The sequence below is a fragment of the Notolepis coatsorum genome, assembly GCF_963971535.1.
Source record: "Notolepis coatsorum genome assembly, chromosome: 3".
Taxonomy (NCBI): Eukaryota; Metazoa; Chordata; class Actinopteri; order Aulopiformes; family Paralepididae; genus Notolepis; species Notolepis coatsorum.
The window spans coordinates 12,974,228-12,987,685 of record NC_140167.1 but is presented as its reverse complement, the minus strand read 5'-3'; the positions used below and the strand labels follow the sequence as shown (position 1 = coordinate 12,987,685).

The 13,458-nt window shown below is 45.4% G+C and overlaps 1 protein-coding gene across 2 annotated transcripts in view; it reads right to left on the bottom strand.

Annotated features, from left to right (window-relative positions):
- The window catches only part of trip11 (thyroid hormone receptor interactor 11), a 71,533-nt gene that overhangs the window by 36,920 nt on the left and 21,155 nt on the right, over positions 1-13,458 (bottom strand). Inside the window, exons 4-9 of one of the 2 annotated variants that reach the window (XM_084311603.1) lie at positions 12,425-12,706; positions 8,331-8,393; positions 5,184-5,352; positions 4,172-4,537; positions 2,750-2,790; positions 2,549-2,647 (exon numbers count right to left, since the gene is read on the bottom strand). In XM_084311603.1, coding sequence (XP_084167729.1) covers positions 2,549-2,647; positions 2,750-2,790; positions 4,172-4,537; positions 5,184-5,352; positions 8,331-8,393; positions 12,425-12,706 — 1,020 coding nt within the window. The remainder of the gene's footprint in view (positions 1-2,548; positions 2,648-2,749; positions 2,791-4,171; positions 4,538-5,183; positions 5,353-8,330; positions 8,394-12,424; positions 12,707-13,458) is intronic. The other variant, XM_084311604.1, reaches the window with a different exon arrangement.

Sequence of the window (13,458 nt, the reverse complement as noted above, 5' to 3'; positions counted from 1 at the left end):
AACAACTGCCTCTTTGAACTGCTGCCGTCAGGCAAGCGATACCGGAGTCTTATGGCGAGCACAGAAAGACTCAGAAGGAGCTTCTATCCCCAGGCCATCAGGCTGCTAAACGAACAATAATCGCTAAACGAACAATAATCACTATGCAACAACCATCAAATGCACACAGCACACACACCCACACGTACACACTCACTCAAACAAACAACACACTGCAGCACCCACTCTCCACACTTTAGATCACACAAACACACTTACACTTTATATTTATTGATAAAGGATTTGCACTACAACTCGTACACCTACTGTGAATTGTACCTAAACTGCACCTCGTCCATTTATGCCTTGCACCATATAGTATTGTATATTAGTACACTGCACAGTATTGTATATTGTATGGTAACTACGTCTACGAACATTGTACATATGTCTAAACTGAACACTGTGACCTCTTTTTTTACTTCTAATTTTTACTATGTCTTTATTTCATACTTATCTTGTCATGCACAGTCTCTGGAGCGCAACAGTAAGAAGCATTTTGTACAAAAGTATTCTGTACTTCTGTATGACAACTATTAAAGAAACTTGAAACTTGAACTTGAAACGATTATTTTGGTAGTCGACTAATCTGTAGATAATTTTTTCGATTAGTCGACTAATCTAAACGATTATTTCTGTCACACCCTCCATCTCTGCTTCCTGTGGGCGCGGCTCCTTTTCCGGGCTCTTAGCAGACTTCTTAGCTTAACATAACAGACCAACAGTAAGTTTGGGGGAACTAATGGGATAACAGGGGTTGCAACAAAAGTGCAACTAGGGCTAAAAACACAATGAAATAAAATAATAATAATAATAATAATAATAATAATAATAATAATAATAATAATAATAATAATAATAATAATAATAATAATAATAATAATAATGTATCCTTAGCAGACTTCTTAGCTTAAAATCCCAGGGAACTAATGGGATAACTGGGGATGTTGTTTGCTCCTGACAAGAGTCTCAAAGTCTGGGGTGATGGTAGACAAAGCAACTCTGAGGTCATGCTCAATGTCCAATCTGTTCCTCTGCTTTGTCTTCAGCTGGACCAGAGCTGAGAAGCCACTTTCACAAAGATAGGTAGTGCAAAAAAAATAAAATTATTATTTTACGACGCATCTATGCAAAAATTCGGCGTAGACGAGTTTTTATGATCGACGTCGTCGATTATGTCGACTAATCGTTGCATCCCTATGTAGCTAGCTTACTGGCTGTCAAATCTGGCAGCGTTTTGCAAACAGTTTGACAGTTATTGAGAGTTAATGAGTTAGAATTAGTCCTCCAGTGACTAACAGTATTGGAAGACACTGAATCTCTGTGTTTATGTTAATTACAGCTAATTTAATTAATGTAGATGGAGAAAAAAATAGCAATCCCTTGTAATTCCTTTTGATATTTTATTCATCTACATCACTGGTTCTCAAACTACGGGTCGCAACCCAAATTGGGGTCGTGGGTAGGTGACAGTGCATTGGAAACAAACAAAAATAAAGTAAATCTTTTTTTTAATATTTTTATTTAATGTTCTGGCAACATATTTTGGCTAAATATGTCTCGTTTTATAAATGTGTATTGATAACATAGTGCTGTAGTTACATTTTCTAATAAATATGCATGATCAAGTTCAACAACGTGTGCTTTTATTTTGATATTCCTTAATTCCACATTGAAATTACATGATACATTAAGTGTGGGGTCACCAAAAACAATCCTAAATAAAATGGGGTCACAGTATGAAAAAGTTTGAGAACCCCTGATCTACATCATTGCAAATAAGTAAAATGCATGTTATGACTTGTGAACTGGAAAGAATAAGAACTTACAAACGTTATCGCAATAATATATGATATTCTGGGGGTGTTGCAAATTTTATGGTGGTTTTTCTTTCTGAATCTATTGTGATGTTTCTTGATCTGTGAAGCCCATGGGGGCAATTCGTTGTGATTCCGGTGCTATACAAATACACTTGATTTTTTTTTATCCACTTTTTCCTCCCATTTTTCTATTTTTCTCCCATCCCAATTTTCGTATCATCCAATTAAACCCTCCCGTCTCGAACGCTGTTTCTTGCCTCCCACAAGCCGGCTGCAATGTGGACTAAGTCATACATAGCACAAGTCCCCTCCGATACTCGAGGTAACAGCAGTCGCATCTTTCCACCTGCGCGGCGCGATCTTTCAGCGTCAGGGGTCTGCGATTTGGAGGGGCGCCGCCCCCATCGCTTCCTGATTCTATTGCGCAGGCGCACCAACCGACCTGTGGGAGTCGCTGTCCACAACGCCCGATCCCCACCCATCAGTTTCCCACCCCCTAATACAGCCAATGTGTATTAGTACAGACGACCAGCTAAACTGAAAGCAATGTGGAGCGCTGGGCTCGAACAGGCAAGCCCAGCGTCTCCGGTATTCGTGGTGAGCGCCTTGTCCACTGCACCACGTAGCCGCCCAAATACATTTGATTTGATTAGATTTGATTTGACGACAACACAAAAAGAAGTGTGAACCTTTTCCTGCTGGAGCGTCTCCTTCTCTTCTCTCAACGTCCCGATGATGGTGTTGAGCTCCAGGATGTCTGCGTGCTCCACCTCTTCCTTTGGTTCCACCTGTGTCACACGGAGCAGAACCATGACATTAGGAGGGGGGGGGGGTCACGACTTACCCCTGAATGTGAATATATGGTAGCGTGTGTTCATATGGATACTCACCTCAGAGACACTTTTCAGCCTCGATATTTCTTGTTCTGCTCCTGGAAAAAGACAGAATTCTACATTTTACTACACAAGATAAGATAAGATATTCCTTTATTGATCCCCTTGGGAAAATTAGAGCGTCATAGCAGCATGGGGGAGGGGAGGTACCGGTATGTGCAGGGTAATTGTAGAAATACATCAATATAGACCATAAAACTAGATCTGAACATAAAAATATGAGAAAAAAACAAACGGTGCAAACAAAGATGCAGATGAGGGTCTGTATGCCCCATCGATTATATTATACGTTACAGTAAATATAAGCAATAAATAAAATATAGGGCATTCAATAAAGTATCACGTTAAGAACCAACACCTTCTAAGGAGCCCTAATGTTCCATTCTTAAAACAAAATAATATATCATCTCGGTCTCTCCCTTTCTTTCGTCCTACAACCACGCGTTCCCTCTCTATCTGTATCTGTATCCCTCCTCATATTATGTACACCTTTCTGTCTCCCCCCTACCTCTACCGCCATGTATTTCTATGACCACATTTAAAAAAAATTTAATACCAATTTCAAGACCATACTAGCAAAAGAAACAAAAACACATAGCGACACTGAACTGGCGGCTGCAATTTTTTTATTCCACCAGACCAAGCTCCCGGTAGCCCCGCAAAAAACAACGACTTGGATTTTCATATTTGTATATGAACATTTCATATACTTAATATTATTTCATGGGCGGCTAAGTGGCACAGTGGGCAAGGCGCTCGCCACTAACGCAGGAGATGCTGGGTTCGAGCCCAGCTCTCGGTGTTGCTACCGGCTTGGCTGGTCGTTCATACTAACACAATTGGCAGTGTTAGGGGTGGGAAAGCCGGTGGGTGGGGATTGGACGTTGTGGACAGCGACTCCTACAGGTCGGTTGGTGTGCCTGTACAGCAGAATCAGGAAGTATCGGGGGCAGCGTGAGCCTCCCACGAGTTACTCCTCGCCACTGAGAGATCACGCTGTTCAGGTGAAAAGATGCGACAGCTGCCTCCTCGTGTACCGGAGGGGACACGTGATGCAAGGCTTGGTCCTCACTGCAGCCGACCAGTGGGAGGCATAGTCTAGCAACGTTCGAGACAGGGGAAGGGAGAATTGAAGGGTGAATTGGCGAGGCGAAATTGGGATGGGAGAAAAATAGAAAATAAGGAGAAAAAGTGGATCAAAAAAAATATTATTTCATCTCCAGACATATATATATATATATATATATGCCCCCCCCCCACCAATAATGTAATACCTGTGCAAGTGAAATGTAAGGCTTTTTAATAACTTTTATGGCCTTAAATTGCAAATTATGAATTTAATACTTTTTAATACCCCACAGATACGCCATTAATAAATATCCAACAAAAGATCCATCGATATATAAAGACCGTTCATACCGGCGAGGGCTTTCCTCAGCCCCTGGATCTCGCCGTCCAGCTGGGCTTTGTTCAGGGCCTTCTCCTCCTGCTCCTGCACCCGCGTCTGGAGCTCCGTCACCGAGGCCTGCAGGCGCGTGTAGTTCTGCAGCAGCTCGCCGTTCTCCGCCTGGGCCTCGTCCCTCTCCAGCTGCAGGGAGGTCCGGCTCCTCGCCGCCTCCTCCAGGCCGGCGGTGAGCTCCCGCAGGTGCGTCTCCCGCAGGTGCAGCTCCCGCAGCTCCCCCTCCTCCCGCAGCTCCCGCAGGGCGTTCTGAAGCTCCAGCAGCTCAGAGGAGGAGGAGGAGGAGGAGTCCGGAGGGGGACTCGCTTGACCCCCGCCACCACCTCCTGGGCGGAAGAGCGGTTTTGGAGGAGGACGTGTTAATAAAGAGACATTCAGTGGAAAACGAGAAAGAAAGGGGCAGTTCACACATCACTCATTCCTTTATTAGCACCGTAGGTGTGATTTGTATACGCACATCTATATCTATTGATAATCTGCTTAATCCGTTTATTTATACCAGGGTAGACTAAGACTCAGTATGGAGTATTGCACATTGTATAGCTTTTTATTCTTGTATTTTTATTCTTATATACTATGTGTATGTGTATATAAAAGTGTTCTACTGTCTTTGTACTATTATGTACCTTATGTGCCGTCTACTATGCTACTATTCTTATACTACTACCTATCATGCTAATATGTCTATATACTACTCTGCACTCAAGAGTGTAACACTCAAGTTCGACACTATTGATGAACAATGACACCGACCCTTGCCTGCCAGAGATGTACCCTTCCTGCGGACGTCTTCTTGTTCACAATTTGTAAGTAATTTTGGAGAAAAAGCGTCAGCTACACATTTTCTTTTCTTTTTTTTACCCTGCCTGTACCTCCCCTCCCCCTCCCCTGTGCTGCTAACTATGACCCCTGGATTTCCCTATAAGGGGATCAATAAAGATACACGTCATCTCATCTCAGTTAGCCTCGTACCGGTCTGCTGCATCTGCTCCTCCAGCTCCTCGATCCTCTCCTCGTACTCCGCCAGCTCCTCCCGGTGGCGCCGGGTGACGTCGGACATCTTCTGCCGCTGGGCGTCCTGCATGGCCGTCAGCTCGTGCTGGTGCTCGTCCACCTCGCGACTCATCTCCTCCCGCAGGTCCTGGTAAAAAAAAAAAACAGCATTAACCGGTCGAACAATAAACACTATACAACAACCATCAAATGCACACAACACACACATCCACACGCACACACTCACTTTAAACAAACAACACACTGCAGCACCCACTCGCCACACTTCACCTAAACACACTTTATATTTATTGATAAAGGATTTGCACTACAACTCGTACACCTTACTGTAAATTGTACCTAAATTGTACCTCATCCCATTTCTGCTTTGCACTATATAGTATTGTATATTAGTACATTGCATAGTATATTGTATGGTAACTCAGTTACTTCTAGTCTGCATCGAACATTGTACATATGTCTATACTGAACACTGTGACCTCTTTTTTTTACTTCTAATTTACATGCTATACTATTTTATTTCATACTTATCTTGTCTAGCACAGTCTCTGGAGCGTAACAGTAAGAAGCATTTTGTATAAAAGTATTCTGTACTTCTGTATGACAACTATTAAAGAAACTTGAAACTCGGCAACCTTTCGGTGCAGTTATATTAAAGGCGTAATAAGTAGGTTCAGCCACCAGGTGTCACTAGAGTGCCACAAAAACAATGTGCGTTTATATTATTAGGCTGAAACGTTGACTGGTCAATCTTGCAAACTAGGCACTGCAGATCAAATATGATTCCAAGATCTAGCAATACCATATCAATCTTACTGCAAAACATTTAGTCAGAAACATATTATTTGTGTAATTATTACTCATTATACCTTTAAATAATAAAGTGCTTCACAAACTCTAGTAAGATCAAAATAAAATACACTTTACAAAAAATGTATATATACATATAATAATTATATATACCTATGTATGTATGTATGGTGTATTCACTTTGTGTTGAAGATGTTGAAATTTGAGATACAGGTGCCGGTGTACAACTACACCGCCTCCGTCGTGGAAGCAAGCAGCTGTTGCCAATAGTAATCAATTGAACATGTTAAATTGAGGCATTAACACTTTCATTGCCAGCTATGCAGTCAGTGCGCCTTACCCCCCTTGAATGCCACCACCCACTTCAATGATAGAGCTCTCATATTTGCAAACGCATAAACTATGTCTTAAATTATGGCTATGTGTCTAATCTGGCTTATCAATGACTTGTTTGCAGTCAACATTGTCGAAACGGAATTGTCGAATATACGGATTCTGTGATAATCGCCCTTTACTTTCCTTACCTCAGATCAGATGTTCTCCAAAAAGATGATTCCAATTCCTGATCGCCATTCCTAATATCGATCGCGTTTATTGATCCAACGCTGGGTACTGGAAATATGTATTCCATGCTGTTCTGGGGCTCGGCAATGAATCCGATCCTCTCGGGTGACTTGCCCGAGAAGTAAAATGAGGAAGCAGGTTTTTTTCCCCCCACATGTGTTTCATTCAATCCATTCCAAAGGGGTGCAGTACCACAGGGAGAGACGATAGGGGGCGGTATTTAAACAAATAAAAACGAGATCTCTCGTCGTTGGCAATGAACGGTCGGCATGAACAAACGAGTTATCTCGTCGTTGGCATTGAAAGTGTTAACCCTTTCACTGCCACACGACAGCCGGTTAACCCTTTCACTGTGACAATACAGAAGGTTAGCCCTTTACTGTCACACAACCGACGGCGATGCTCCATCATTAGCATCATTAGCTCCGCATTTGCGGAGCTAATGATGGAGCATCGCCGTCGGTTGTGTGATAGTAAAGGGCCAACCTTCTGCCGTGTGGCAGTGAAAGGGTTAAGAGGCAGCACACGCTGCGAGGTGAAGCGTCCTGCTGCTGCACGCTGCGAGGTGAAGCGTCCTGCTGCTGCATGCTGCGAGGTGAAGCGTCCTGCTGCTGCATGCTGCGAGGTGAAGCGTCCTGCTGCTGCATGCTGCGAGGTGAAGCGTCCTGCTGCTGCACGCTGCGAGGTGAAGCGTCCTGCTGCTGCACGCTGCGAGGTGAAGCGTCCTGCTGCTGCATGCTGCGAGGTGAAGCGTCCTGCTGCTGCATGCTGCGAGGTGAAGCGTCCTGCTGCTGCACGCTGCGAGGTGAAGCGTCCTGCTGCTGCACGCTGCGAGGTGAAGCGTCCTGCTGCTGCATGCTGCGAGGTGAAGCGTCCTGCTGCTGCATGCTGCGAGGTGAAGCGTCCTGCTGCTGCATGCTGCGAGGTGAAGCGTCCTGCTGCTGCATGCTGCGAGGTGAAGCGTCCTGCTGCTGCATGCTGCGAGGTGAAGCGTCCTGCTGCTGCATGCTGCGAGGTGAAGCGTCCTGCTGCTGCACGCTGCGAGGTGAAGCGTCCTGCTGCTGCATGCTGCGAGGTGAAGCGTCCTGCTGCTGCATGCTGCGAGGTGAAGCGTCCTGCTGCTGCACGCTGCGAGGTGAAGCGTCCTGCTGCTGCATGCTGCGAGGTGAAGCGTCCTGCTGCTGCATGCTGCGAGGTGAAGCGTCCTGCTGCTGCATGCTGCGAGGTGAAGCGTCCTGCTGCTGCATGCTGCGAGGTGAAGCGTCCTGCTGCTGCATGCTGCGAGGTGAAGCGTCCTGCTGCTGCATGCTGCGAGGTGAAGCGTCCTGCTGCTGCACGCTGCGAGGTGAAGCGTCCTGCTGCTGCATGCTGCGAGGTGAAGCGTCCTGCTGCTGCATGCTGCGAGGTGAAGCGTCCTGCTGCTGCATGCTGCGAGGTGAAGCGTCCTGCCGCTGCACGCTCCGACCTCATTCGTGTTTGTTTGCGGGACGCACGGTGCCTTGAAAAACTAGAGGGTACACACTACAGATATACTAGCAGGGAGCAAGACAACTGCTGCTTCTATTAAGAATGCCGAGAGCCTTGACCACCAGTACTGCATCCCCTGTCAAACACGGACTGAACTGAAACGAGCTGCTTATGCAACATCATGTCTAGTTTCAGCGTCAGACAGGATTTCTCGGGGGAACAGTTAAAGCTGTGCACATTTCAGTCGCTCAAGGTTCTTCTTACCTTGATTGTTCTCTGAAGAGCCTCGCTTTGGTCCCCGTTTGCTGCTCCGGGAGATTTTGATGCCTGAAATAACAGGAAGGGCACAGTGACTTTTCATCAACTTCAAGACAGTAGTAATAGTACGGTACTGTTTCATCAACAGCAGTATAGTACGGTACTGTTTCATAAATCAAATCAAATGTATTTGTAAGGCCCGACAACACACATGGGCCGGACACTTCTTCTTTAACACTTTGCATGCCACGCCCGAGATTTCTCGGGTTTACCCCCCGCGGGTTGAATGCCCACTCACGAGAATTCTTTTTTTTTTTTTTTTTTTTTCGATCTGAAATCATATTTCATCAACCAAGTCTACCGTTGGAGATTCAGCTGCCTCAGGCGCTCAGATGTGAAAAAAGCGCCCCCTATCGTCTCCCAGGTGGTAATTCACCCTTTTGGATTGAACTCAATGCAAATGAATGAGAAAAAAAAACCCGCACTCCACATTTTACTTCTCACTCACACAGCCGGCATCTACCAGCTCACATGCTGGACTCTCGGAGCCGCGGGGAATATGTGTTTTACTGTATACACGGTGAATCAATAAAAAGATCGATTTTTTCGAATGGCGATCAGGAATTGGAATAATCCATTTGGATACCATCTGATCTCAGGTAAGGAATCTATGTTACAAGTCTAATCAGACTTGGATAAGGATAATCAGACTCGTTTTCACGGATATATAAGCTTTTATGTGATTATGTGATTTCACTGTTTGACTATAGGAGAAGCGATTTTCAGCGCGCGCCACAAGCGTGCATGCGTACACATATACTATCGATAATCTAGCGTTTATTTGAAAACGATTCATAAATAGGCAACGTTCTAGAATATTCCAGTAAAAGGCGATTATCATGGGATGTGTTGTTTTTTCAGTGAAAACAAGTGATTTTCAAAATGCTAGAAAACGGAAATGAAGCGATAGAAAAAACAATCTGCTACGACAATGTTGACTGGAAATAGGTCATTGATAATGCGACGGGCAGATTAGACACATAGCCATAATTTAAAACATAGATTAGGCGATATTAACGTTAACATTGAAGTGGCCTTGGGCATTCAAGGGACTAATAAGGAATTAAACTTGGGCAGTCAAAGTGTTAAACAAGTCAAGAAGAAACATCACAATAAATCAAGAACAAAACAAAAAACACCATGAAATTCAAAATAAAATGTTAAATAAATAAATAAATAAATGCAACACTCCCAGACATACCCCACACGAAGGTAAGGAAAAAAACTCACTAAAAACAAAGCAATAGGAAAAAAGCACCACAGGCAATGTGGAGGGGAGAAACCTTAGGAGGGCCATTCAAGGGGGGATCTCCCTTTTTAGATATCGGTGATAGTAGTGTTGCTTTTTTCCTATTGCTAGGTTTTTTGTGAGTTTTTCCTTACTTTCGCTGGGGTATGTCTGGGAGTGTTGCATTTATTTGTTTTACATTTATTTTGGATTTAATCTGTTTTGTTCTCGATTTATTGTGATGTTTCTTCTCGACTTGTTTAAAGAAGACGTGTCCGGCCCATGGGGACATTAACACATTGGTCGCCAAGAACGACTTAGGCCATTTTTGCCCGCCATGCGTTGAACGGCAACAACGGCGTAAGTCGTTTTTGGGATCAATATTTCATTTTTTCGCCATGGCATTCATAATACAGTCTCCCTCTGGACTGCAGCGGCAGCCTGTATGAGATTGCAACGCCTCAATACCGCCGCCTGGTGGATGGTCGGGCGAGTTACACTCTCGCCAAAACCCGAAGTGGCGCTGGTGCATCGAGGAAATCCCTCCGGCAGTAATATATAAAAATATTATATACAAAATATTATATCTTGTTACGTGGATCCAGACAAACACTATAGTGCATTTGGATCGCTTTCTTTTCTTTCTTTTTTTATCCTCTCTTTCTCCGATGTTTCTGTTTTCTCCCCGTCCCAATTTAGTCGTTGTGCCAATTCCCCCCCTCCCCTACCCGTTTGTTGTGCGCATGTTCTCCTACTGGTCGGTACAAGGGAACCCTGAAGTCATCCGCGTGCTTCCTCCGACACACGCGGCGACAGCCAGTGACTATTTTTTCACCTGGCAGCGAGGACTCTCATTGGTGAAGTGTAACGCATGGGAGGTCACGCTGCCTTCATCAAGTCCTGCCTCCGCTGAGCAAGCGCCCAGACCTGACCTGTAGGCGTTGCTGTCCACAACGCCAGATTCCCACCCATGACTTGCCCTCCCCCTAACCCAGCCAAACAGGTTAGTATAGCAATCAGCCCAAGCCCCAAGCAATGCTGACTCCGGGAGTCGAGACCGCAGCCTCTTGCATTGGTGACGAGCGCAATCTCCGCTACGCCACCTGACCGCCACGCCACCCGACCGCCCTGGATCGCTTTCTAAACTCAATAATCAGTATGATTTCGGCGTTTATTGCGCCATACAAACCGGAAATGGATCTAGGAGATCGGCGTCAAATAATTAGGATCTTTTTCCTCCAGTCTCATCGGCGAACGGTAAGACAGTAATGTTATTTTCAGCCCGATTGTTTATTCATTTCACTGCAAACCATCTGATCAATATATCAACCCATACTAAATAAAGCCGTTACTGATGATCAAGGAATTATAAACGACCCCCCCCCCCCCCCTTCCTTCACGCATGATGAAGCATAATGTATACCGATCATATACATTTGAATTTTTTAATATAGCGTGTATAGGAAAGAAACGCCAATCGATAATCTATCATATGCGTCAGGGCCTATAACTCGTTTTTGGAATTACAGCAGAAAACCTTAAAAACATACTTATATTCTAGACGGTATTAACACAACAATGTATGGATGAAAAAATATAACGTTCCCACATCCTGAACGATAGATAATCGATGTTGAATGGGCCATAGTAATGTCAATATAGCAATACAATTTAAAAAGTTATAGCCCTGCAAAGAAGGTAAACATCTCCATAGGCTTTCATCAGTGGCAGACTGGGTACAATGATGGGCACAACCCCCGGCGCCCAATGTGTTAACATGTGTTGTCGGGCCTTACAAATACATTTGATGCGCAGCCGGGTAGCGCAGCGGACTAAGCGTCTGTCTACCACCACAGAGCCAGTGGGATCGAATCCGGCTGTGGTGCCTCCGGCTTGGCCGACCGTCCATACTAACACAATTGGCAGTGTTAGCGGGTGGGAAGCCGGCGTGGGTGGGTCCTGGTTGTTGTAAACAGCGACTCCTACAGTTCGGTCGGGGCGCCTGCACAGCAAGGGAAGGATCTGGAAGAGGTAGTGTGACCTTCCACACATTACTCTCTTTTTTTTTTATCTACTTTTTTCTCCCATTTTCTATTTTTCTCCGATCCCAATTTCGTATCGTCCAATTCTACCCTCCCCTGTCTCGAACGCTGTTAGGCCATGCCTCCCACAAGCCGGCTGCAATGTGGACTAAGCCTTACATCACGTGTCCCCTCCGGTACTCGAGGAAGCAGCAGTCGCATCTTTTCACCTGCACAGCGCGATCTCTCAGCGTCGGGGGGTCTGCGTTTGGAGGGCACGCCGCCCCCGTCGCTTCCTGATTCTGCTGCGCAGGCGCACCAACCGACCTGTAGGAGTCGCTGTCCACAACGTCCGATCCCCACCCATCAGTTTCCCTCCCCCTAATACTGCCAATTGTATTAGTATGAACGACCAGCCAAGCTGATAGCAATGCGGAGAGCTGGGCTCGAACCCAGCGTCTCCTGCATTGGTGGTGAGCGCCTTGCCCACTGCACCACCTAGCCGCCCCTACACACGTTACACTCTCCAAGTGAGAGTCCGTGCTGCCAGGTGAAAAGAAGCGGTGGGCTGGCTACACATGTGTCGGAGGAAGCATGCGATAGCCTCCGCCCTCCCAGACCGACGGTAGGGGGTAGAGTGCGCAACGACCAGGAAGGGGATTGGGAATTGGCATAATGACTAACATTGGGATGGGAGAAAAACGTAAAAAGATAATAAAAAAATAATAATAATAATAAAAATAATACATTTGATTTGATTTCCATTTTATTCAGTGAGACATGCCGCCTACCTGAGACATGCGCCTCCAGTGGGACACCTCGGTCTCCAGGCGCATCAGCTCCGTCTCCAGGTGGTTGATCTCCTGCTGCGACCAGATGGCGTCGCTGAGGTCCATCTCGTCGCCATGGAAGCCCTGGTGGGAGGCGGGGCGCGGCAGGAAGGAGGACAAGGCGCCGGCGGCGGTGGAGGTGGTGGTGACGGGAAGCAGGGCGGCGTCGGCGGAGCCCGTCTGGAGCTTGTGCACTTCCTCGTGGAGGCCGCTCTGACGAGCCTTCAGGTGGCTGATCTCCACCTGAGCACAAAGACAGGAAACGTACATCTTCCTGCAGGGAAAGTCACAGAAGCCGTACGGTGTTTTTTTTTTCTCTGTTTTAACTAGGACCGGGAAAGTTAGCACGTTAATTCACGCCTTAACGCAAATGCGTATATATGCATTCATTTCTTTGACGAAATGTACAAACATTCAGTCATACCAGTTCATATTTATTAACACTTTGGACTAATCTGCCCGTCGCTTATCACTGACTTGTTTGCAGTCAACATTGTCGATTTTTTTCTTTTCTTTTTTTATAATCGGTTCATTTCCGTTTTATAGCATTTTGAAAAGCCCTCGTTTTCTTGAAAGTTTCAGGAAAATATAAAGATTCCGTGATAAACGGCATTTACTGGAATATTCTGGAATACACAAAAAACTTTGTCATTTTTCAGCCTATTTATGAATCATTTTCAAATAAACGCTAGATTATCTATAGTATATGTGTACTTATGCACGCTAGAGAAGCGAGCTGAAATCCATTCTCGCATTTCCTGATCAGCGCGCACACACACACACACATAGGGCAAACGCTGATATCTCTGTGAAAACAGATCCGATTATCCTAAGACTGGTAAAATATATCAGTCTAATCCAATGGGGTGCAGTTACACAGGGAGAGACGATAGGGGGCGGTATTTTCCCAATGGAGCTCAGAGAGAGTTGCTGCACTGGCGTGAGGCTAGATTGATGAAATATGAATTCAAATCACTAATAAAAAAATAAAAACG